At 40.6% G+C, this 24,504-nt stretch overlaps 1 protein-coding gene and 1 long non-coding RNA gene across 17 annotated transcripts in view; one reads left to right on the forward strand and one right to left on the reverse strand.

The window, feature by feature from the left end:
- Nucleotides 1-2,449: 2,449 nt before the first annotated feature.
- Nucleotides 2,450-24,504, forward strand: part of kctd16b (potassium channel tetramerization domain containing 16b) — a 177,500-nt gene continuing 155,445 nt past the window's right edge. Inside the window, exon 1 of the mRNA XM_057820150.1 lies at nucleotides 2,450-3,730. Within this exon, the coding sequence (XP_057676133.1) occupies nucleotides 2,908-3,730 (823 nt within the window). The 5' untranslated portion in view covers nucleotides 2,450-2,907. The remainder of the gene's footprint in view (nucleotides 3,731-24,504) is intronic.
- LOC130906169 (uncharacterized) lies at nucleotides 9,412-13,529 on the reverse strand. 16 transcript variants are annotated; one of them, XR_009061253.1, is made up of 10 exons: nucleotides 12,936-13,373; nucleotides 12,760-12,858; nucleotides 12,589-12,695; nucleotides 12,205-12,252; nucleotides 11,310-11,370; nucleotides 11,187-11,222; nucleotides 10,919-10,987; nucleotides 10,696-10,804; nucleotides 10,543-10,612; nucleotides 10,100-10,408 (listed from the first exon to the last, which is right to left on the reverse strand). It is a non-coding gene; the product is annotated as an uncharacterized LOC130906169 (long non-coding RNA). The 16 variants fall into 16 exon arrangements; XR_009061250.1 differs by lacking the exon at nucleotides 12,205-12,252 and adding an exon at nucleotides 13,380-13,529 and having other exon boundaries at nucleotides 10,102-10,408; nucleotides 12,589-12,665; nucleotides 12,936-12,969; XR_009061241.1 differs by lacking the exon at nucleotides 12,205-12,252 and adding an exon at nucleotides 13,380-13,529 and having other exon boundaries at nucleotides 10,105-10,408; nucleotides 12,936-12,969.

Here is a 24,504-nt window from a genome sequence, read left to right on the forward strand (position 1 = left end):
ATCCCGATATTTCCCGATCCGATTGCTTTTTTTGCTCCCGATTCAATTCCAATCATTCCCGATAATTTTTCCCGATCGTACACATTTCGACAATGCATTAAGAAAAAAATGAATAAAACTCAGACGAATACATACATTCAACATACAGTACATAAGTACTGTATTTGTTTATTATGACAATAAATCTTCAAGATGGCATTTATATTATTAACATTCTTTTTGTGAGAGGGATCCACGGATAGAAAGACTTGTAATTCTTAAAGGATAAATGTGACTTTGTATATTGTGACTAAATGTTGCCATCTAGTGTATTTGTTGAGCTTTCAGTAAATGATACTGCAGCCATTTAACTTCTGCCCAAATGCATGATGGGAAGTGCAACCATGACTGTGCGTAGGGCTACCAATTGATATATCTACTATGCGTTGGGAAAGAACATGGGGTGTTAAGAAAATGATCAACTACTACCTTTCTTCCCCACATTCCCACGTTATATTTAATTGCTGAGAGAGGTATTGTAAGGCTTTAGCCACATAAAAAAATGGCTCCAAAGGCAGTCAAAATTCTCTCTACTCATTATTCGCTGCCTTTTAGCGCTATCTATAGGTAAAATGCCGTCTTCATAGATTGAACGCGACAATGCGTGAGTGGGTCGTGCAGCGCATGCGTTAATTACTTAACGTGATTAATTTAAAAAAAGTAATTACTGCCGTTAACGCACTAAATTTGATAGCCCTACTTTAAGCCAAAACTACTCTGAATGAGTGTAAGACATTTTGTCTGTAACGTTAAATACAATTAGAAAATGATTTAAAATAAAAATTATATATATATTAAAAAAATGCATGTCCAATATTTTTATGCCGATTCCGATACTTTGAAAATGACGTGATCGGACCCGATCGATCGGCATCCGATCAGGACATCTTTAATGTCTTTTCATGGGACAACACTGATAAAATGACACTTTGACACAATGAAAAGTAGTCTGCGTGCAGCTTATATTATAGAGTTAATTTATGTCCCCCTCAATTAACTCAAAATATAGCCATTAATATCTAAACACCTGGCAGCAAAAGTGAGTACACCACATGGGAACTACGTACATCCCTAAATGTCCAAATTGAGTACTTCTTGTCATCTTCCCTCGGAAATGTCATGTGACACGTTACAGGAGTGCTGTCGGGATTGAAGAGAAGGGGGTTTCAGCCTGTTAGTGCTCAGACCATACGCCGTACTCTACATCAAATTGGTGTGCATGGCTGTCACCCCAGGAGGAAGCCTCTTCTGAAGACGGTACACGAGAAAGCCCGCAAACTGTTTGCTGAAGACATGTCAACAAAGCACATGGATTACTGGAACCATGTCCTATGGTCTAGAGACGAAGATTAATTTGTTTGGTTCCGTTGGTCTCAAGCATGTGTGGCGGCGACCAGGTGAGGAGTACAAAGATAAGTGTGTCATGCCTACAGTCAAGCATGGTGCTGGGAATGACCCCCGCACCTCTTCAATCTCTGCAGCAATGCTGACAGCACTCCTGTAACGAGTTACATGATATTTTGGAGGGAAAATGACAAGCAGTACTCAATTGGACATTTAGGGATGTACGTAGTTTCTAAGGTGTGTACTCACTTTTGTTGCCAGGGGTTTAGATATTAATGGCTATATTTTGAGTTATTTTGAGGGGAAAATAAATGAACTCTATTATATAAGCTGCATACAGACTACTTTTCATTGTGTCAAAGTGTCATTTTGTCAGTGTTGTCCCATGAAAAGATATACTTAAAAATCTGCAGAAATGCGAGGGGTCTACTCACTTTTGTGATACACTGTATGCGATCTGGACAGCCATATAAAAAAACATTTTTGTGTCACGAAGCAATATAATAAGCATCACTTTTCCAATGAAACGTCCACAATGCTGTAACTCATTGAGATGAATATAATTCTAAACGTAGAGTACATTATGTATTACATTACATTTAGATTTGATTTTATTGCACACGTGTACAGGTTTCACCTGCTGTGTGCAACTGACTTCAACGAGCATTGAAATTAAATGCAATTAAATGAAGCCTAGAGCTACTATTAATAAACTAATGCATCCTAACAGCTTTTAGCACCATCGAATGGATGAAATAATGCCAATTACATACAGGGGGTGGCGCTGTTGCTCACTTTTACGAAAGAGGAAACACCGCTTCTTTTTCCATTTATTCAAATTCTGCTTTCTGCAGCTTTTTTGTGTGTGGGTAGTAAAATGATTAGGCTATTATAGGCATAGACATAAAAGGAAAACTATATTTTTTATTTCTACAGCGAATGGTCCCATAGTGGGGGTGATATACACACACACACACACACACACAACCTTGAGGGGAGTGAAGACACCAACCTGCTCTGTGAGAGAGGGGCGGTGGGAGTACAGATTGGGGCTGGTTCAGAACCACGGACAGTTCTCTGGCAGAAGCACGCTGGCTTGCTTTCCTCTCTAAAACCAGATTATTTTTTAAATTATGTACAATTAGATTTCTCTATCAAAGAAGACTGATGTAGAGATATTGATTAGTTTTGCCTCCTCATCTTTTATCCAGAATATTTTGGATTCCTGTTTGGAGTTTTATGAAGACTTTTCTTTGCATTGGGATCTACACCATACTGTTTTATGTGTAGTATTTTTTTTTCTTTTTAATGCAACTGGATTCTTATTTTTGTTCTTTATTGGGATGGCGACCACGGAACCATTTTAATATGCTCTATTTAAGGCATATGTAAATGCCCCTCGTCCCTAAATCAGATATGGATCGATGACTGGAGCATTTTCATGTAACTTTTTCCCACTTGTTAGTGTGTTTTTCGTATTTAAACTATACAAGAGCAAATTATAATATAAAGTGAGGAGGCACAATGGCGCTGAGCGGGAACTGCAGGACTAACCTGAAAGAGCAGGCATCGGTTCAGAACAGTCTCCCCGACGTCCTGGAGCTCAACGTGGGCGGCCAAGTGTACTACACGCGCTACTGCACGTTGGTGAGTAGCCCGAGTTCCCTCCTTGCTAAATTGTTCTCCAAAAAGGACGCCTCCAACGACTTAGCCCGAGACCCGAAAGGTCGCTACTTCATCGACCGCGACGGTTTCCTCTTTCGCTACGTATTGGACTACTTGCGGGACAAGCAGGTGGTCCTCCCGGACCACTTCCCGGAGAAAGGACGACTCCGGAAGGAAGCGGAGTACTTCCAGCTACCCGACTTGGTGAAGCTTCTCAGCCCGGACGACGCCAAGCAAAGCCCGGACGACTTGTTCCACAGCGACTATGAGGACGGCTCCCAGGGAAGCGAGACGCGCCACTGCCCGCCTCCGTCGCTCGTCCCGGCGGACAGGAAGAGCGGCTTCGTCACGGTGGGTTATCGGGGGTCATGCACCGTGGCGCGCGAGGCTCAAAGCGACGCCAAGTTCCGCCGGGTGCCCCGCATTCTGATTTGCGGCCGAGTGGCCCTGGCTAAAGAGGTCTTCGGGGAGACCCTGAACGAGAGCCGGGACCCGAACCGGACCCCGGAACGCTACACGTCTCGCTTCTATCTCAAGTTCCGGCACCTGGAGAGGGCCTTCGACATGCTGTCCGAGTGCGGCTTCCACATGGTTGCGTGCAACTCGTCCGTTACCGCCTCGTTCGTCAGCCAGCACACGGAGGACAAGTTCTGGTCCAGTTACACCGAATACGTCTTTTACCGTAAGTCTTCTAAAAAGCTCCTCCTAATATGTTACACAGGTGACATGCATTTGCTTTTATGGTAATTGTCAGTTTGGCTGAACAGTAACTGTTTCTGTGCAAGACAATCTTTTGGTCCATTTGTGCTTTTTAATCCAAAATAGGTTGTTTCATATTCACATTGATCTGATTTTCCTGCTGAGTTCAGTTATATCTGATCAGATAGGCCCCAAAATAAGTTTGGTCCATATAGGGTGGTTGTTCCTGGGCATAGGTGGGTAGTAACAGTAAAAGTAAATGTGAAGTGTTACTAACACTTCACATTTACTCAGTTAAAGTGGGTAGATTTGCATAGGGACTGTAGGGACATAACACTACCAACTTTTCAGGATCCTCAAATTCTCCCCATCAACTTTTAAGCAACCTTATTTGCATTATATAAAGAGTTCAGTCATATACTGTAAGTAATTTAGATTGTCTTCCCATATGTTGTAAGGATAGAAAGACCCTGCCATTATTAAGTGAATGATCTTCATTATGTTCAGACTTAGATGTATCCCTTTTCACTTCCTGAATGTGCCCCCCCCCCCTCCCCCCAAACCAGGGGTCAGGAACCTTTTTGACCGAGAGAGCCAAAACACTAAACATATTTTAAAATGTGACTCTATGAGAGCCAAACAGAGTGTGTGTATATGGTGGAAAACACTAAGGTGACTTGAAGTTCCGCTCTGAGACCACCAATGTGGCCAGATTTCAATATTGTCCTATATGCATGTGTGATAGATCATTGGAAAGATTAAAATCTTAATTTTCCGGGGTGGGGGGAGATTTGTTTGGATCAATTATTTATCATCGGGGGAAATTCGACAATAACAAAAAAAAAACAATTAAGCGATAGTTATTATGAGGTAGATATCCATGACTTATTTACAGACACCATTTTCCCCCCCATTGTGACGTAGTTTAAATGCGAGGGAATAATTTTCTAAAGTCATCTTTTTTTAAAATGAAATATTAGACATCAATTAAAGATTCTAGGCAAAAAATGAACCGGCGTCCGAGAAGAGGAAAGCAGTACACCCTTCCTTTGAGGAAGCAGAGTCTGGGGACTCCGAGGTGGGCTCTCCGATTTCTGGGGTTGAAGTCACTGAGGTGGTTGGAAAGCTCCTCGGTGGCAAGGCCCCGAGGGTTGATGAGATCCGCCCGGAGTTTCTAAAGGCTCTGGATGTTGTGGGGCTGTCGTGGCTGACACACCTCTACAACATCGCGTGGACATCGGGGACAATGCCTCTGGATTGGCAGACAGGGGTGGTGGTTCCCCTTTTTAAGAAGGGGGACCGGAGGGTGTGTTCCAATTATAGAGGGATCACACTCCTCAGCCTCCCCGGTAAAGTCTATTCAGGGGTGCTGGAGAGGAGGGTCCGTCGGGAAGTCGAATCTCGGATTCAGGAGGAGCAGTGTGGTTTTCGTCCCGGCCGTGGAACAGTGGACCAGCTCTACACCCTCTGCAGGGTCCTCAAGGGTGCAGGGGAGTTTGCCCAATCAGTCTACATGTGTTTTGTGGATCTGGAGAAGGCGTTCGACCGTGTGCCTCGGGGAGTCCTGTGGGGGGTGCTCCGGGAGTATGGGGTACCGAGCCCCTTGGTACGGGCTGTTCGGTCCTTGTACGACCAGTGTCAGAGTTTGGTCCGCATTGCCAGCAGTAAGTCGAATTCGTTCCCAGTGAGGGTTGGACTCCGCCAAGGCTGCCCTTTGTCACCGATTCTGTTCATAACTTTTATGGACAGAATTTCTAGGTGCAGCCGAAGCGTTGAGGGGGTCCGGTTTGGTGACCTCAGCATTGAATCTCTGCTTTTTGCAGATGATGTGGTGCTGTTGGCTTCAACAAGCCGTGACCTCCAACTCTCACTGGAATGGTTCGTGGCCGAGTGTGATGCGGTTGGGATGAAGATCAGCACCTCCAAATCCGAGACCATGGTCCTCAGTTGGAAAAGGGTGGAGTGCCCTCTCCGGGTCGGGGATGAGATCCTGCCCCAAGTGGAGGAGTTCAAGAATCTTGGGGTCTTGTTCACGAGTGAGGGTAGGAGGGAGCAAGAGATCGACAGGCGGATCGGTGCAGCGTCTGCAGTAATGCGGACGCTGCACCGGTCCGTAGTGGTGAAGAAGGAGCTGAGTCGAAAGGCAAAGCTCTCGATTTACCAGTTGATCTACATTCCTACCCTCACCTATGGTCACAAGCTGTGGGTCGTGACCGAAAGAACAAGATCGTGGATACAAGCGGCCGAGATGAGTTTCCTTCGCAGGGTGTCCGTGCTCTCCCTTAGAGATAGGGTGAGGAGCTCGGTCATCCGGGAGGGACTCGGCGTTGAGCCGCTACACCTCCGCGTTGAGAGGAGCCAGTGGAGGTGGCTCGGGCATCTGTTTCGGATGCCTCCTGGACGCCTCCCAGGAGAGGTGTTCCGGGCATGTCCACCAGCGGGAGGCCCCGGGGACGACCCAGGATACGCTGGAGAGACTATGTCTCTCGGCTGGCCTGGGAACGCCTTGAGATCCCACTGGAGGAGCTGGTTGAAGTGGCTGGGTAGAGGGAAGTCTGGGCTTCCCTGTTAAAGCTGCTGTCCCCGCGACCCGACCCCGGAGTAGGCGGAAGATGATGGATGGATGGATTGATTGCTAAAAATGACAGACGTTTTGAATAATAAATAACATACCTTCTTTTTATGGCTGGGTTGAAACAAAAGCGGTTGCGCGACGTCTGTAAATGGGAGTTTCCAGGGTAAAACGGACAAATTAAAAATAGTTTGGGGGCTTAATGCCCCATGAATCTGCTATGGCAGCATATAGACATATTGTTCTATCAAACACAACTGTTCTTTTGGCTTAAAATACAGCAGTTTATTTTAAAGAGTGTTAGAGCAGAAACTGCTTTTTCAGTCTTGTCTGTGTTTGGTCATTTGACCACGGGAATACGAACGTCCGCTGGCTTGACCGCAGTCACCAATTCCTACTTATTTTCACCCAATACTTATTTTTCCTGTGTACGTGTAAAATATGTAGGATCACAGTTCGCGACCCCCCCCCTCCTCACATTTATATTAGTGGGCTTCTTTTGGATTTCTGGCAACTCCGGCTGGCTTTCAATCTTTTGTTGGCATCCTTCCATCTTTTGGCAGAGGACTAAGACAACTGACCGTGAAACGAGTGCCGCAACCTTAACCGGCCTGTAAGACTTAATGATGTGACACAATAATCCACATCCGTTGATCCCCCCCGGGAGATCATTTATGATGCGCTTTATTTCTCAACTCTCATGAAGATGTCAGGTGTGTAATGCTTTTGTAGGGAGGTTCGAAGCATTCTGTTAATTAGTCCGTAATGGGATTTATTGATCATATAAACAATTCCATAAATTCTTAGTACACAATTTTCAAAGTTATTAGCGAGTATTAAGCGATTCACGTCCCACATTAGTCAAATGAGTGTACAATTAACCCCAGTTAACAATTTTTTTCTCTTAAAAGTGACAATTAATTTAACTTAATTAACTTAATTAACTTAATTTTTTAAGTGATCGATCAGTTAGTTCGAATAATCGAGGAATCGGATAATGACGATTTAGTGCGTTGCAGAATCAATTTTAAGAGATGTAAAACGAAGAAAGAAGTGTTCATATTTTGGTTTGCTAAGATTACACTTTTAAAAGACCATTAAATGCAAATACAAAATGAGATTCCTGAGTGTTTATTCAAACTATATGCAGAATTGCGCTTTCATTTCTCAAGAGCAATAAATGCATTTAAAGTTCAATTAAAACACCCGATCTTAGCCTCAAATGATATTAAAAAAAATAATAATAATAACCAGATGAGGATCTGAGTACAACAAAAGAGCAATTGGCTAACTTGCGTAGCAAGTTCCGCTAACTTCCGGAACTTCCGCTAGCTTGATTGCTATAAAACGCTAACTTTCTAAATCACATAATCAGGATAGTTATCAGGCTCCTGTAGAGCTTGCTGATGAATTTATCATTTGATTCAGGTGTGTTAAAGGAGGGAGACATGGAAAACTAGCTGCATAGCGGGTCTCCAGGATCGGACTTGCAGACCCCTGGTTTAGGCTCACCTGAAGGACTGAATTTATTTAAAATTTATATAGAATATTTCATTATACTTTTGTTCCAGTTTGCCATTACTAGTCCTTCTAAAAAAATAGCATATTGTTAATAAATTGTTAATAATAGCATATGTCGATAAAGTTCATTACTTTCTGTAAAGTACTGATAAACATTACACTTCATACATTTTAGATTCATTACACACAACTGAAGTAGTTCGAGCCTTTTATTGTTTTGATATTGATGATTTTTGCAAAAAAGTCAAGAAAAACCAAAAATCCCTATCTCAGAAAATTAGCATATCATGAAAAGGTACTCTAAAGAAGCTACTAGCCTAATCATCTGAATCAATGAATTAACTCAACCCCTGCGAAAGATTCCTGAGGCTTTTAAAAACTCCCAGCCTGGTTCATCACTCAAAACCGCAATCATGAGCAAGACTGCCGACCTGTCTGCTGTCCAGAAGGCCATCATTGACACCCTCAAGCAAGAGGCTAAGACACAGAAATAAATTTCTGAGCGAATAGGCTGTTCCCAGAGTGCTGTATCAAGGCAGGAAAGGAAAAAGTGTGGCAGGAAACGCTGCACAACCAGAAGACCTGACCGCACCCTGAGAAAGATTGTGGAGAAGGGCCGATTCCAGACCTTGGGGGACCTGCAGAAACAGTGGACCGAGTCTGGAGTAGAAACATCCACAGCCACCATGCACAGGCGTGTGCTGGAAATAGGCTACAGGTGCCTAATTCCCCAGGTCAAGCCACTTTTGAACCTGAAACAGCGGCAGAAGCGCCTGACCTGGGCTACAGAGAAGCAGCACTGGACTGTTGCTCAGCGGTCCAAAGTACTTTTTTCAGATGAAAGCAAATTTTGCATGTCATTCGGAAATCAAGGTGCCAGAGTTTGGAGGAAGACTGGGGAGAAGGAAATGCCAAAATGCCTGAAGTCCAGTGTCAAGTACCCACAGTCAGTTATGGTCTGGGGTGCCATGTCAGCTGCTGGTGTTTATCTACTCTGTTTTATCAAGGGCAGGGTCAATGCAGCTAGCTATCAGGAGATTTTGGAGCACTTCATGCTTCCATTTGCTGAAAAGCTTTATGGAGATGAAGATTTCATTTTTCAGCACGACCTGGCACCTGTTTACAGTGCCAAAATCAATGAAAAATGGTTTACTGACCATGGCATTACTGTGCTCAATTGGCCTGCCAACTCTCTTGACCTGAACCCCATAGAGAATCTGTGGGATATTGTGAAGAGGAAGTTGAGAGACACCAGACCCAACACTGTGGATGAGCTTAAGGCCGCCATCGAAGCATCCTGGGCCTCCATAACACCTCAGCAGTGCCACAGGCTGATAGCCTCCATGCCGCGACGCATTGAAGCAGTCATTTCCAAGAGAGTCTGGCTGCAGCCCGCCTCTCTCAGTACCCTGCGCCGCTCTTCTCAGTACCCATCCCGCAGACAGGAAGTGACGCAATATCGCAGCTCTCAGACCGGAAATGACAACATGAAGTAGCGCTCGAGTTCCGAGCTTCCGGTTTTATCGTAATAGTTAGCGTCCATTCGAACGTAAATACTAGTTTACTTTTCTTTTCGCACGTCTTTTATTTTCGGTTTCAGCATCACTCATTATTATTTAAATAATAATTTATTTCCATGCTCCTTAAATTGATTTGGTGAAATCGGGAGATTAACTCTTTAAGCGCGGTCAGTTTGTCAAAGCCTGCTGATTTTACCAAAATGAAAAACACGGTTACAGTACATCAAAATTAAAATACACACTATTGCAATAAAGGTTTAATTAGTGACTGAAAGATCGCCTGTGACCTATCACAGTGTGTACTTTAGTTTGTCAATTGTAAAATATACTCCAATTGAGAATTATTAGAAATTGCTGTCATCCTTACATTTTCATGAACGGACACATTAATATAGCTTCATTACAATTTAATGTATCAAAAACGTAATATTCTCTCAATGTTGCAACCAAACCAATTTTGTCTTTCATTTTGCTACTTAAATTCATTCATGTGGGTGAAGATCCTAATTAACTAATTCAGAAACTATATTAAACTTTCTGCTCCAGGAAAGGCACCTTTATTTCAAACAGAAATGACAAAATAGTTGTCATGTGTTAGTTGTTTTTTTCTTTTATCCCAGACAATAGTTGTAGGTTGTTTTAATTACCTGACATTTTTCGGCAAGCACTCCCGCCTTCATCACAGGTAATTAAAACTACCTACAACTAACATCTGGGATAAAAGAAAAAAAAAACAACTAATTTATAAGTGTAGAAAAATGAACTCAATACAACCAGTTCTAATGTGGTAAACTTTATTTTTTTAGTTTTATTATTTTTTATTATTATTGAGAGAACACCAGATATTTTCTTTAGTCAACAATCTCCTCAAAAAAGGTAAATCCATCTTCCAGATGGTTGAAACAGAACTTGAATGGCTCCAAGACATTGTAGTTCGTGCTCATCCTCTTCCATCTGCAGGATACTTGGGAACTCCTACTGCATTGATTCCACACCCCCAGCCCTGTCCGAGGCTTTTGTGCTGTCTTGCACAATCCTTTTAGCAAAACTGTTCATTGGAAAAGAGAAAGAAAAGAGCTATTTGAATATTACATAAGTAAAATAAAAATGATGCTTTGTTAATTTTATACTTGATTTTTCTTTTCAGGCATTGCATTAAACTAGGTATATAAACAATCTTACCATTTTTTCCCGCCATATCTTTTTGGAGTGGGCCACCACTAACTTGAAGGAGCTGTGGTTGCACCTCTTCCTAAAAATAAATCAGTGAATAAAGGGGGGCATGTTCAAAAGTGCGTCAGAGTAATGGACACTAAAAAGTCTTTAAAAGCTGACCTCAGCAATTATATTCAAATTTCACCTCTGTAACTGATAGACTGGTGGCACTTAACCCTGCAGTAATGCTTTTGCCTCATCTGTCCATAGGGCAAACTCTTTCCTGTGGCTCACATAAGTTGAAAAAATACAAAAATAAGTATTCCACATTTTCCAACAAAGAATTAAGGTGCTGTGCACCTACTTTCCTATGAATGCCATATCAACAGTTTCAAAGACTTACCATGCACCCAAGTTTGAAATTGTCCGCTAGCAATATACACTACCACTTCCTCAGAGTTGGCATATCAGTCTAACAAAATTAAAAACAACTGTAAATAAAGAATAACGACAAGGATATTTTGTAGCCCAATTTGAATGATTAGGTGAACTTCATTTTACAATGGTTAAACTCAAAGAGAGCATCCAGAACAGTGCAAAGAGCATACTACAAATGGATAAATGAATACAAATATCACAGAAGACAAAATTGGACAGTTAAACTCACCTACCATCAACATGAAGATGCCACAGTCCTTCCCCTATGGCTGTCCCGGAAAACCATAACGTAAGAATTTAACCGAGTCACTTCCTTCAAGTTTTGAATCAATGAATATACACACTTTTCCAAATACCTCTATTTCACTTCCAATCCTCTCTTTCCATGTTCCCCTGTTGATTGACTGTAAACGTTTTCTGCAATTGAAAATATAGGTTTATATTAAATACAGTAGTTAAACAATTACAAACGTGTTTCCATGCATAAGAACACCAACCAGTCAGGTTTAAATGATTCATGCAAACAAAACAATGGCGTAGGTTTGCATAGGGACGGTAGGGACATAACACGACCAACTTTTCAGGATGCTAAAGTTGTCCCCACCAACTTTTGAGCAACCTTATTTGCTTTATATTCGTCCCTACCAATGTTGAGACCGGGCCAATGCCCTTGAAACAAAACATTCGTAATTTTAGAGTGGCATTTTAGAATTTTGCTTCAAATGAATGGATGAATCATCTGGAGTGCAATTCTGCTTTAATTGAAGGGGCAACATAAAAGGATCGACTGGAACATACCTTCAAAACCAAACAAGGCTATTCTGGATCATCATGGAAACGCCATGCCAATATGAATGGATACTGAATTTCATTGGAGATAACAATAGTTCTCTGATCTGATGATTGGATCTGTTTTTCTTCCCACAAATAATTGGAATTTGGATCATTTAATTTGTTATGATTTGACTGTTCTTTGAAAATGAACCAATCCTCCAAGTTGTAGTTGTTACTAATCAGCCTTACAGGCAAATGCATGTGTGGGTCACATCCTGTAGGCTTTCACCATGTTGCAACAACATAGGGGTCAGCCACAAATATGGTCCTTCCCTGAAAAATACATAATCTATACCCACGGACATATGTTATATAAATACAAACGTACGCAGACACCAACATGAGCCCATACAAGCATTCTGTAGGCTACATAGTTAAAATAATACCCTACACACGCCAAAAAATACATTTTTATACCTTTGAATGAGCTACTTGTTAGACAAGTTATAAATATGCATTTCATATCTGCAAAAAAACAAACACAAAAAGTTACATTTTACTTAATTGTACAAGTGACATTATGTTCTTTAGAGAAACTAAATCCTAAAAATTCACAGTTGATTCCATTTCATTGTTCAGGCCAACGTTCCAAAAGTCAGCACGTGTCAATCAAACTTTCTTTTTTTAGACAATCAACACCATTTCTGGCCTCTTTATATTCAAGATTTGCATAAGCTATTGAGAATGTTGATTGGTTAAATAAACAAAGAGTAAATAATCAATTGTTAACTAATATAAGGAATAATAAGCCTATCCAGATTTCCACTGAGCACAACATTTGTCTCAGACATAAAAACATACCAGCCGTTCCTGGGCAGGATGAGTTTGAACCGTCCATGAAGCTCGGCATGGTCTTATATTGTCACCATTGGTCCTGTCTGCACAGTGGGTTTTACAGTGTTCGATGTCTATCAAAAAAAAGTGTTCAGCACAGTCCAAAATCTAAAGTACATTACTACTTATGCTACTTACCTCCATTTGGATCTGTGTGACATCCCTGTATCTGCATGGGAAGACTACCATTTGGGGGTCGTGATTTAGTTTCTTCCCAATGGGGTGGTGATCAAGGAGCTAGTAAAAAAAAATAATAATAATGATGAAAAAATATATAGCTAAGCAGAGTAACAATATGAAGAAAAAATTACAACCTTGTCCTATTTGGATCATGTGACAACATTCAAACTACAAAGGACCAGACAAAACAAATGAAGGCAAAACAACAATACCATACAACAACAAAAACAGCGAGCTGCGAATTGCAGGCATGTACATAATGAAAAATAAGAGTTCAATATAATGAAAACTACACAAAGAAGACTGTTCATTGTGAAAAAAAAGTAAAATTATTAGCAGCATTAGCCAATTCGCTGCTGAATTCATCAGTACGTATTAAACAATATAAGTAGAGCAAAGTCATATGCAGTTAGCAAAGGAAGACATTATTTAAATTACATTAAGAATACTAGATATAAGTACGGTCTTTTCAACTCAGAATAAACACTTCATATTTTCACCGCAAGTGTTGTTTAACAATTTAACATTTTTAAACATGCATACGCTTTTAAAAACTTTTTTTCAGTGCGGCCACTTACCGTGTTTTCTTCGCGAGAGGTGAAATAACGTAACTTGTTTTCGTCGCAAGGGTTGACGACATTTCCGGTCTGAGGGGACTGAGAGCAGCGGTATTGCGTCATTTCCTGTCTGCGGGATGGGTACTGAGAAGAGCGGCGCAGGGTACTGAGAGAGGCGGGCTGCAGCCAGACTCCTCTCGTCATTTCTGCAAAAGGATTCCCGACCAAGTATTGAGTGCATAGCTGATATAATTCATTGAAGGTTGACTTTTTTTGTATTACAAAACACTTTTTTGTATTGGTCGGATGAAATATGCTAATTTTTTTGAGATAGGGATTTTTGGTTTTTCTTGACTTTTTTGCCAAAATCATCAATATTAAAACAATAAAAGGCTTAAACTACCGTATTGGCCCAAATATAAGACGGCCCTGATTATAAAAGGACCCCCTCTTTTTCAAGACTCAAGTTTGAAATAAGACTTTTTGAACACCAAATTAATTTTTATACAGAAAATAATTACAGTACATCGGAAACAAATGATTATAACAATATATTTGAGAGGAAAAGCATGTTATTTTGTCTCATTCAAATCTTAATATCTGAACATTTAAATATGTAAACTAAAGTGCAATCACATTCGTAAATGAATGGTTTCTGGGTTTTGAAATGTAAATAAACCAATCTATTGTGATAAAACAACAAAATTGTAATAAGTGCATTAACCATCAAAGTGAGGTCTAACTGTAACTGTAGTCTTGAAACAAATCTGAATAAGGAAAAACATTTGCAATAAAATAATGCAAACTGCTTAAACTTAAGAGTAGCTGAGATCTGTCATGACAGAACATTACTCCTCAAGTTCAGCATTCGCGTCAATGATATCTGGCGCCATCTAGCGTCGTGAATGGGTATAATGTCAAGACCCCGTATATAAGACGACTCCCACTATTTCGGTCTTATTTCAATGCAAAAAACACCGTCTTATATTCGGGCCAATACGGTACAGCGTTGAGAAGGCTTCAAAGATGAAATGCGTAATTTTGTCGCCGCCGACACGTTCGGTGTTAAAGGGTTAACTCTAGCGTGTCTAGCAGTGGTAAAACAATTACGGAACTTCAACAATAATTCAATTATTTTTGTTCTGATGATAATAATGTTGAGCTATGGCTGAGGGTTTAGGCAAGGAGTCTGCAAGTCCGTTCCTCAAGAGCCGCTATCCTGCTCATTTTTCATGTCTGCCTTCTTTAACACACCTGAATCTAATAAAAGGAATCGTTATCAGGCTCCTGTAGAGCTTGCTGATGAGCTTATCATTTGATTCAGATGTGTTAAAGGAGGGAGACATGGAAAACAAGCTGGATAGCGGCTCTCGAGGACCGGACTTGTAGACCCCTGGTTTAGGCTCACCTGAAGGACTGATTTTATTTAAATTTTATCTAGAACATTTCATTATGCTTATGTTCCAGTTTGCTAATATGTTGTTTTGAAAAATAAAAATCCTGTTTAATGGAAAAAAAGTTTGTTTTTTTTACCCAGACATCTCAAAATTTTTTAGACCGTGAAACCGTGACCGTTATCATACCGTCAGAATCTCATACCGGCACATGTCTAAAACCTACTAAGCTTTACTAAGAAAGTTAGGCAAAGAAAACAAAGAACAGCTACCAACACAAGATGCATGTTGTTTGTAAACAACCACTGTGGCCCCAAACCTGACAACACCATGCTAAAAACACTTAGCGGTTTTCGGCAGCAGCTATGCAAATTTCACATTTCTATTCCATCTTGGTGCCGCAAGTCATTTCGGATTTCACGGCAAGGGGACGTTTCTGCTACTTTTAGCAAATGTGATGAAGTGGTGCTCCTCTTTCATATTCATAGAAAAACTGTTTTGCAGATCAAAAAGGCTAGACATTATTTTTGCATCTGGCACGTCAAATGACGCTAATTTTATCGTTTATGTTCAGACATTTAAATATAGTCTCGATAAAATCGACATTTGAATACCAAATATTTTCCGTTGCCATTAATGACTAGTACTGTAGGACAGCGGTTGCTGGTTAGAACCCCTTGAGCTGTCCTTTAGCTGCTACCATAATGACTTGTGCTCTTTCAGTCTTGTTTCCATGCTTTCCCATTTGGTTCCTGTCAGTCATACCTAAAAAAATTAATAAATCCAGCACCCCACTCCTCAAGCCATATCTCAGTATGCAGCGAGATACTGCGTTCTGCTTTTAGACGCTTGGCTGCTCTCTTTTGGAACCCGTCTGCTTCATATTCATGTTTTTCTCAGCGTGCTTGTACGTCTTCATGTGTGTTCTTTCGATGTCAGTAACAGGCATGTCTAGCAATTGCCTTTGCCTCAAATTTTTACACCTTTTAGGTCTATTATCTTTGTCAATCCACTTTTGTTAGTTATCTGCTTCCACTCTCAAAATGTTTGTGACTGTTCCAAATGCCGCTCAACCCCTAGAGGGCAGACAGGCGTATTCATCAATGTGTCGCATGGCCTCTATGACTTATAATTTATCATCTCGACTGACAGACGCTTCACCCGTGTTCACCGCGGGGCCTGACAGGGCTGAACCAGAGGATACCAACAACAAAACGTTCCCTCAGCTGCCAGAAAGATTTTTAGTCTGCTTGATATGTGAGATGCAGGCATTACTGGTCCACAAGATGAATAAGTCTTAGAAAAGCATAGTAAATACCTTTTGTTGAAACTAGGAAAAAAAGTGAATTTTCGAGACATTTAAGCATTATTGGTTGCATCAACAATGACGATAATGAAGCTATATTGCCGAAAAACTATTTTTTTCGTGAGGATGATGAGCTAAAAACGTGGTTTTGGTCTGACGAGACGACAACGAGACGAAAATGCGACAGTTTCTGTTATGTGTTCACAATGCATGACATTTTCACATTGTACTTGGGGTACGTCAACTTGCATCGTAGCAGTTTTGGGTCCTGTCACTCCATCTTGCTTGTTTGAAAACACATGGTAAGATTTAGTTTCTTATCTTGGCAAGAGAGAATATGCAATGTTGCTTTAGCCTTTAAGGGTCTTTGCTGAATTATTAACACACTCTAAATGTAACTGGTGTCGTTAGCATAGCATTCGTGTTAGCATTAGCATCAACTTTAGCGTGACGAGCATCCTCTTAAGGCAACACTAGGAAACTTTTCAGTTTTGGTCGATTTTAGCGACGCCGGTGGACAACAGCAGTAGCGTTTTGCCATAAGGAAGACAGCATTTCCCATGAGAAACAGCGCACACCCGCACAGTGTCGTGAAATTGTGATTTCCTTGTCGCCTGCAGATGGATTAAACAACATTTCTGTTTCAAGTGGCTGTGTCAAGAATGAATAGCAATAAGGTAATGATTCCAGTTTTGGCGAAACAATAGCATATGATGGTTAGCAACCATGTGGCTTAGTGAGGCTAACTCCTGCAAGGAGCGGGGGGACAGGTGGGGGTCACGCCAGTGAATGAACGCAGGGCCAATGTTTATTCCTGAGTATCTTGGTAGCCCCCCTTTCTTTTTCCTCCTCAGACAAAACTTTTTGTCTCTTTTGTTGCTCTGCCATCTTTGCAGAATTCGCGCGAAAAAGCTTGTATGGACTTTCGTCTTTATTATGAATGGAGAAAGTGGAAAGTAAATGGTAAATGGTAAGTACCTGGTACCTTCCTCAAAGTTAATTAGTGCTGGTGAAAGCGATATAAACCCCCTCAAGATTAGGGTTGGGCATCGTGTGAAAATTAACGTTTCCGGTTCCGATTCCACGTTTCGATTCCGGTTCTGAACGATTCCAGATTCCGCTTTTTTAAGAGGCAGAGTCCCAAGAAAAAAATGCAGGGTCCAAAAATTGCATAGTTTATATCAAAGTCTCAACTTCTCGACGTTTTTTGAAATTAAATGAAGTTCTCACAGGGCTTCAGCAATCTGTTTGCGGGCTTTCTTGTGTACCGTCTTCAGAAGAGGCTTCCTCCTGGGGTGACAGCCATGCACACCAATTTGATGTAGAGTACGGCGTATGGTCTGAGTACTAACAGGCTGACCCCCCACCTCTTCAATCTCCGCAGCAATGCTGACAGCACTCCTGTAACGAGTGACATGACATTTTGGAGGGAAAATGACAAGCAGTACTCAATTTGGACATTTAGGGATGTACGTGGTTCCCATGCGGTGTACTCACTTTTGTGGCCAGAAGTTTATGATATTAATGGCTATATTATGAGGGGAGAAATAAATGAACTCTATTATATAAGCTGCACACAGACTACTTTTATTGTGTCAAAGTGTCATTTTGTCAGTGTTGTCCCATGATAAGATATACTTAAATATCTGCAGAAATGCGAGGGGTGTACTCACTTTTGTGATACACTGTATAAAAGAGGTGTCATTCAACTAGTTGTCAGTCGATATATCACAAATGTTATGAAAATATTTTAGAAAGGTTATAAAGTTACCTAGTGTTGCTTTAAACTCTGACAAATTTTTTTTACATGCCGTTTGTGGCTTCTAGGTGGGTTCAGTTGAAAGTAATGTACTGCTTTTCCTGCTGCAGTGTTGTTTTTTGTCAACCATCACGATAACGAAAATATTTCGTCGACGAATAATTTTTTCATGACGATGACGAGACGAGCTAAAATCATGTCACTCGTGAAGATGTGCTGCACCTGTCACACACTCTCCTCACCGGAGTTCAGGATGTGTCAAAGCTAGGCTGCGCTCCATCTTGATTGTTTGGAAACATGGTAAGATTTGTTTTTTTTTATCACTGCACGAAAGAATATGCAATGCTTTATGCTTTAGCTTTCAAAGGTCTAAGCTGAGTGATCATCAGATGCTAGATGTAAGCTAGCGTTAGCGTTAGCATTAGCTTCAGAATGGCAAGTGTTTTCTTAAAACACTGGCTAGTCTAAAGCAAAGCTTCTTGGCTTTTCTGGTCAGTAAGTCTAGAGGACAGCCAGTTGGCGAAATGGCATTTAGCTATGGGCCCAGCTGTGTTGTTTGGTAAAATGAGCAATTACTCAGAAATACTGATTGATTGCAACTTCTGGCTAGACTAAGAAAAGCAAAAGAATCCCAGCATTCCCAGGGTTAAACGTTTGGACTTTTTTTTATTTTTTATTTTTTTAATTTTTACATACAGTTCGTGGCTTCCAGGTGTATTTAACTGAAAATGACAACTGTTTTCCTGCTGAGTGTGTATTATCATCACCAAGTTGGCATTGTCCTTGTAGACGCACCAATATGTGCTCGTCTGTCTATGTTAGGGTGACCATATTTTGATTTCCAAAAAAGAGGACACTCAGCCCGGCCTCAAGATACTTGAATTTTACTCGAAGTTCACTCAAAGATGCCCATATCGCTTAAATATATTTAAAGTGTGTCCCCTCACTCTGGATAGAAAAATGCAGTTTGAAAAAAATTAATGACTTAAAAAAATAAAATAAAATAAAAAAATATATATATATCACGCAGACCCATATGAAATATAGTCCAGTCAGTACACATACACACAGTAGGCTATGTGCCAACTAAACATTTTTATCAATTACTATAACGACAATTGTCCTTGACAAATTGTTATTCCCATTCAATTGATATTCTCATTCAATGTTCTAGATTGCACACAAACAAAAACCGAAATAAACTGACAAACTATTCAACCAGCATGTGGTGGAAAAGCGCTATATAAGTATAACACCATTTACCATTCCAAACGCAGCAGTTCAAAACTACGTTTCCCATAATGCATAGCGCCGTTTAACTTACTGATAGCTAGCTGAGGCAAAAATCAAACTTTGCTATAAAAGTTTACAATCATCGGCAGCGCAACGATGCGACACCAAACGGGATTTTACAGTCAAAGCTCCGACAGAAGTCATCAGTTGCCATTATATAGTATTTATCGTAAAAAACTTTAGGAGTTGTGGCCAAATTGTCAACCCAGTAGATGGCGGTAATGCCTCATGATAGGGGTAAACTGCCAACAAAACCAAGAACTACTCCTTCCCTCCCTACTACTAGGAGTCATGTCACAGGCAGGCGCTGCCACCCAGCGGCCGGAGGGATTCTCTTCAAATTGGTCTCGTGAAAAATCATAAAAACCGGAAATTTTTATGAATTTATAAAACCCGCCCAGACCACGAGGATACTACGTGAAAGTAGGACTTGTCCGGGCAAAAGAGGACGTTTGGTCACCCTAGTCTATGTTTATTCGAAATTGTTGGAAACCTTTATTTTCTTTGGACTAAAACTTCAATTTTACAGACGAAAACATTTTGTGTAAATGGCAACTAAGATTAGACAAAATGTGTATGAGATTTCGTCGTCTAAAACTAGACGAAGACGAACACATTCTGAAATGAACACATTTTGAAATGACTAAAATAAGTATTTTTGTCTGAAAGCCCAAGAGAAAAATTAAAAGGGCTGCTCTATGTTGACGCTGGTAGTCTAATTTAATTTGCATTCTGAAGTCAATTCAGACTATAGAACCTGTAGCCAGCGCAAGAGCAGCTTTAGTGAGAAGAGCGATGTTCCTCCGCTCTGCCTCGTAGCCTGAATAATGTAGAGTTGTGCTGTGAAGTGTTAAACACCCCCACTGAGATGAGGCCAGGTTAGCAGCTGTACCTATCAAGACTTTCCTCAGAGCTGTCACGGCCTGTCTGCTACTCAGCTAATCACTTGCTACAGGCCTGCAGCGTGGGACCGCCACTGCTAATGTTGTCAGCCACTGGGGCCAAGGGGAGATCACACGATTCCAGTTTTGGACGCTTCCCCTTACAAGAAATGACTAGGAAGTTCCTTGATCAGTGTCCTCCTACCATATTGCTGCTAAATCGCAAATTTATGGGTTTCGATGATACACGCACAAGTCCGATTTTAGCGAAGCTCTTGTTTCTGTATTTTCTAACATAAAAATAATATACAAGCGCGACCAATTATCCTCACAGCACTACGACTCCTTGTGCTGTTAATCTATGTTTTACAAACACAACATTGTAGTGCTTGACAGGGCGAGGAACCATACAGTATTTGTTAACTAACCTTCATTAGGGTTCAAAATAGATCTTATGTATTAATAGAGCCGTTGGATTATAAATACAATGCCACATTCTTCCTTTATTTATGCATTGGTGGAGTGTAATGAAGAAAAAGTACTTCGGTATATTACTTACCGTAATTTCCCGAATATAAGGGGCACCCGTGTGTAATGCGCACCCCAAATTTACTTGTGAAATCTAGGGAAAATTATTGTACCCGTTTATAACGCGCACCCTAATTTTAGCACCAATAAATGGAAGAATACAAGAAAATAGAGCTTGTGTACAGATACAGAAATGTCATTTTACTGAATGGTGAAACACAGGACAAGCATAGCATATTGGTAGTTCAAAACTAGTGCTGCAACGATTAATCGATTAACTCGGGTATTCGATTAGAAAAAAATATTCGAATTAAATTTTAGTGCTTCGAGTATTCGTTTAATTAAAGTGGTGTTGTAATGGTTTATTTTAAAAGTGTTTGCATTTTGTTTTATTGATTAGGGTGGATACACTGCCCTTTGGTCTGCCTCATTTCATATGGCTGAATCCAACTGCTCCCTGTTAAGACCAACGTAAGCTAAGTTTGTGTTTGAGCTGATGTTTTTAATGCATTCATAATTTAATTTACAGGCATATTTGCCATTTTTTGTGGGATTGTGTCTGAACCATTTGTTAAGAGCATTGTTAAAAAAAAAAAAAAAAAAAAAAAAGTTAGCATTTTATAGCATTTAAGCTAGCGGACTCTTGCTATGTTTCTTAGCCAACTGTTCTTTTGATGTTCTCATTTTTTGTTTTTTTTGTTTTTATACCGTTTGAGGCTCAGCTTAGGTATTTTAATTTCTCATGTTCTTTATCCAATTACTCGATTATTCGAACTAACAAGTTCATCGATTAATCGACTACTAAAATAATCGATAGCTGCAGCCCTATTCAAATCATTACCATAAACTGACAATATTTACGGTAATAATATGATTTGACAACTTCTCCAACTTACCAGAATCTAGGAGAAAACAAAACAGATTTGACTTTTCTTTTAAAGGCTGCTGTATAACTTGCTCGTTTCATCATGATGAATAAGTGTTTCTTCCATGGATTGATACGGTAAAATGAATGTGAGAACGTGAGTCGGAAATCCGAGAGACCTCATCGCTGTCGACACGACAGTTACAATAGGAACCATTGTTATTTGGGTTTGAGTTTCCAGAGGGACAGATATAGTTGACGGACACACACAGGAAGTCTGTGTTGTTACGTTTGTTATGGTCCGAGTTGCGGAGCTGCAATAAACGTTGACTCAAATGAGTTCAAGAAACTAAATTCTGTGCTTTATGAAGAGTGAAAAAAGCTGAATTTAACACAGACGAAATCATTCGGCCGATAAGAGTGAAGTATTACCGAAACAAAATGGTGACGTCACGTATTGTAATGGTTGGCAACGGATCGCCGCATACGTTTCTTCAACACAACGTGGCGGTGTCAATTAAAAAAAAATCGGTTTATATATATATATATTTCTGTCTCCATCCATGTACCCGTTTATAATGCACACCATTATTTTACAAGTTGATTTTGGGGGAAAAAGTGCGCGTTATATTCGGGAAATTACGGTAAGTACATTTTTGTGTATCTGTACTTGAGTAGAAATATGAAGTGGTACATTTTGCTGCACGAATCTATACTTTTTACTTCAATACTTCTCAGATGTCGCCTGCGTTAAACATTACTTTTGTTTGTATGTTTTTTCTCTCATTGTGAATTCATAGTTTAGTTTTCATGCCTCCGTTTGCAATCGATAAGCCCCGTGCAACTATACCGACATTGAACACTAGATGTAGCAACACAAGTACAAGCAAAATTAGGCTGGTGAACAAGATGGCCTTCAGATGGGTGCTGCACACTCTTGTACAGTAGGTGGGGGTATGCACCTTATAGTCTGAGCGGTGACGTCACTGGGCAGCACTGCCGTACTTCCTCAGTGTCACTCGTTAGCCACATAACCATGTCGTCGGTTCTGCCCTTCAAATTTGAACCTGAGCGGAAAAGTGATGAGCAGAACAGCACTGTCGATATTTCACAAAACGAGCAGCAAAAGCAATTAAATCAAAGCCTCCAGCGGTACTCAAACCCGCATTTCCCATGTGATGGACGAGCGCGTAGACCAAGAGACTATCCTTCCGCGTGCCATTAAAGTCAGGATTTTCCTTATAATGCAATCGCAACCCACATGCGTTGTCTGTGGGGTAAAACCTGAAAGGGAAACGCAACTGAAAAGAAAGTGCTGCTGGCTTGATTGCGGAATTAAAAAACATGGCTCACTCCAGACAGTAAGCAGACAAAAATAACATAGGGATCGCGTAAAAGGGTTGATTGAACACACAAAAGATCACGCGATCGAGAAAAGGGAGACACAACAAGGGTCCGCGACAGTAGGTAGGGATCAATAAATTTTTTTTTTTTTTTTAATGAAGAAAAATCATGGTGAGAGTCAGACAAATGAAAAAAAAACATGACAGTGATGCAACTAACAACAAAGGGATATACAAACCGTCAAATGGCAGCAAGCCAATACTTTGGCAAGCCGCCTAGGATCGATTGTTGAAGACACTGTTGATGAGCTGGAATTGGATGCAGGTACAACGATTGAGAACTCATCCCACATCTCTGTAACAAACCAATCTGACCTTCTGACTGTTAGGTTTTGTGTTGGTTTTCTCCTAGTGTGACTTGTCCCTGTGATTGCCCATTGATTTCACCTGTTGTACCTCCTAGTGTATCCTCCAACCTGCATCCTCCTGTGCTCACCTGTTCCTCGTTGTGTCGTTACCCCTTGTCTGTGTGTGTGTATACAAGCTCCCAGTTTCTTTTCACTCCTTGTTGCGTCATTGTCTATGTCAATGTCGATGTCGAAGCCCTCGTGTATTAGTCCCTCCGATAAAGTAAGTTTTGTTTGAACCGTGCATTTTTGATCCCCAGTACTTTTGGTTATACTTTGTGCTTTTGTTAGTTATTATTAAAACATTTTTTGAGTTCACCGCCACCTGCCTTGCTGCCTTTTGTTTCCCTGCATTTGGGTCCACACCACCTGCCTGCCCGGTTTTCCTGACACTAACCTCTTCGTCATATTAGCTTCACTTGCTAGCAAGCAATGCTATTCTCCCAGTCCAGGCCAGCCATATCATCGGATTATAAGGCGCACTATCGGCTTTTGAGAAAATTGAATTGAAGGCTTTTAGGTGCTCCTATAGTGTGGAATATAAGGTACTTGTTTTTGCCCCTGTATCTGTACTTTTACTCAAATAAAAAAGTGAGTACTTCATCCACCACTGCTATTAGGTAAGCTCTGTGTTTGACTGGAATTCGTCGAATCATTGATGAGACTACAGTTTATTACTATTATTTATTACTTATTTTGAATCATTCTATTGTGATTCAGTTGCCTATTTTTCAATGTACTCCAACATGTTTTGCTCAACAAAACAACAGTGTCCATTTACTTGTATATCATAAGGTCAAGTAAAATGTAAGCTGTCTTTTTAACATCAGTGTATCCACAAGAAAAGCAATTCATTAAAATTGCATACAGAAAATGCACTTCCGACTCATGTTGAGATCAGGTTGTACGTGTACGAAATTTGAATTTGATCACTATAAAACTGTGACCGGTGTTCTGAACATTAATTTTTAGGATGCTATCATGTCCATGTGTCTCTCTGGGGTTTCCCGGTGGGATACAATAATGGATGTAATAGAGGGATGGATTATAATAAATAGAATGGCCGAAAGCAAATTTGTTTTGTCTATCACCATCAATGACAGCCAATTAGGTCATATAGTGAGGTCGCGTGAGAGGGAGCGTTAAAAAACATGCCGTCGTGCAAGTGTGACCAAATGAAATTTGTACTCACACAAGCAATTAAAGGAAAAGCAGTAGAGAATAACTGCAACAAGACTGAAGGAAATAAAGAACTTAATAGTTTTTCAGGTGCTCCAAATAGATGACATTACACGACTTCTAAAATGATCCTGCATTTCTATCGATATTTTCATTGATTTCTGCATGCAAGGTCGCTGCAGTGGCATGTG

Source organism: Corythoichthys intestinalis, chromosome 18, assembly GCF_030265065.1.
Source record: "Corythoichthys intestinalis isolate RoL2023-P3 chromosome 18, ASM3026506v1, whole genome shotgun sequence".
Taxonomy (NCBI): domain Eukaryota; kingdom Metazoa; phylum Chordata; class Actinopteri; order Syngnathiformes; family Syngnathidae; genus Corythoichthys; species Corythoichthys intestinalis.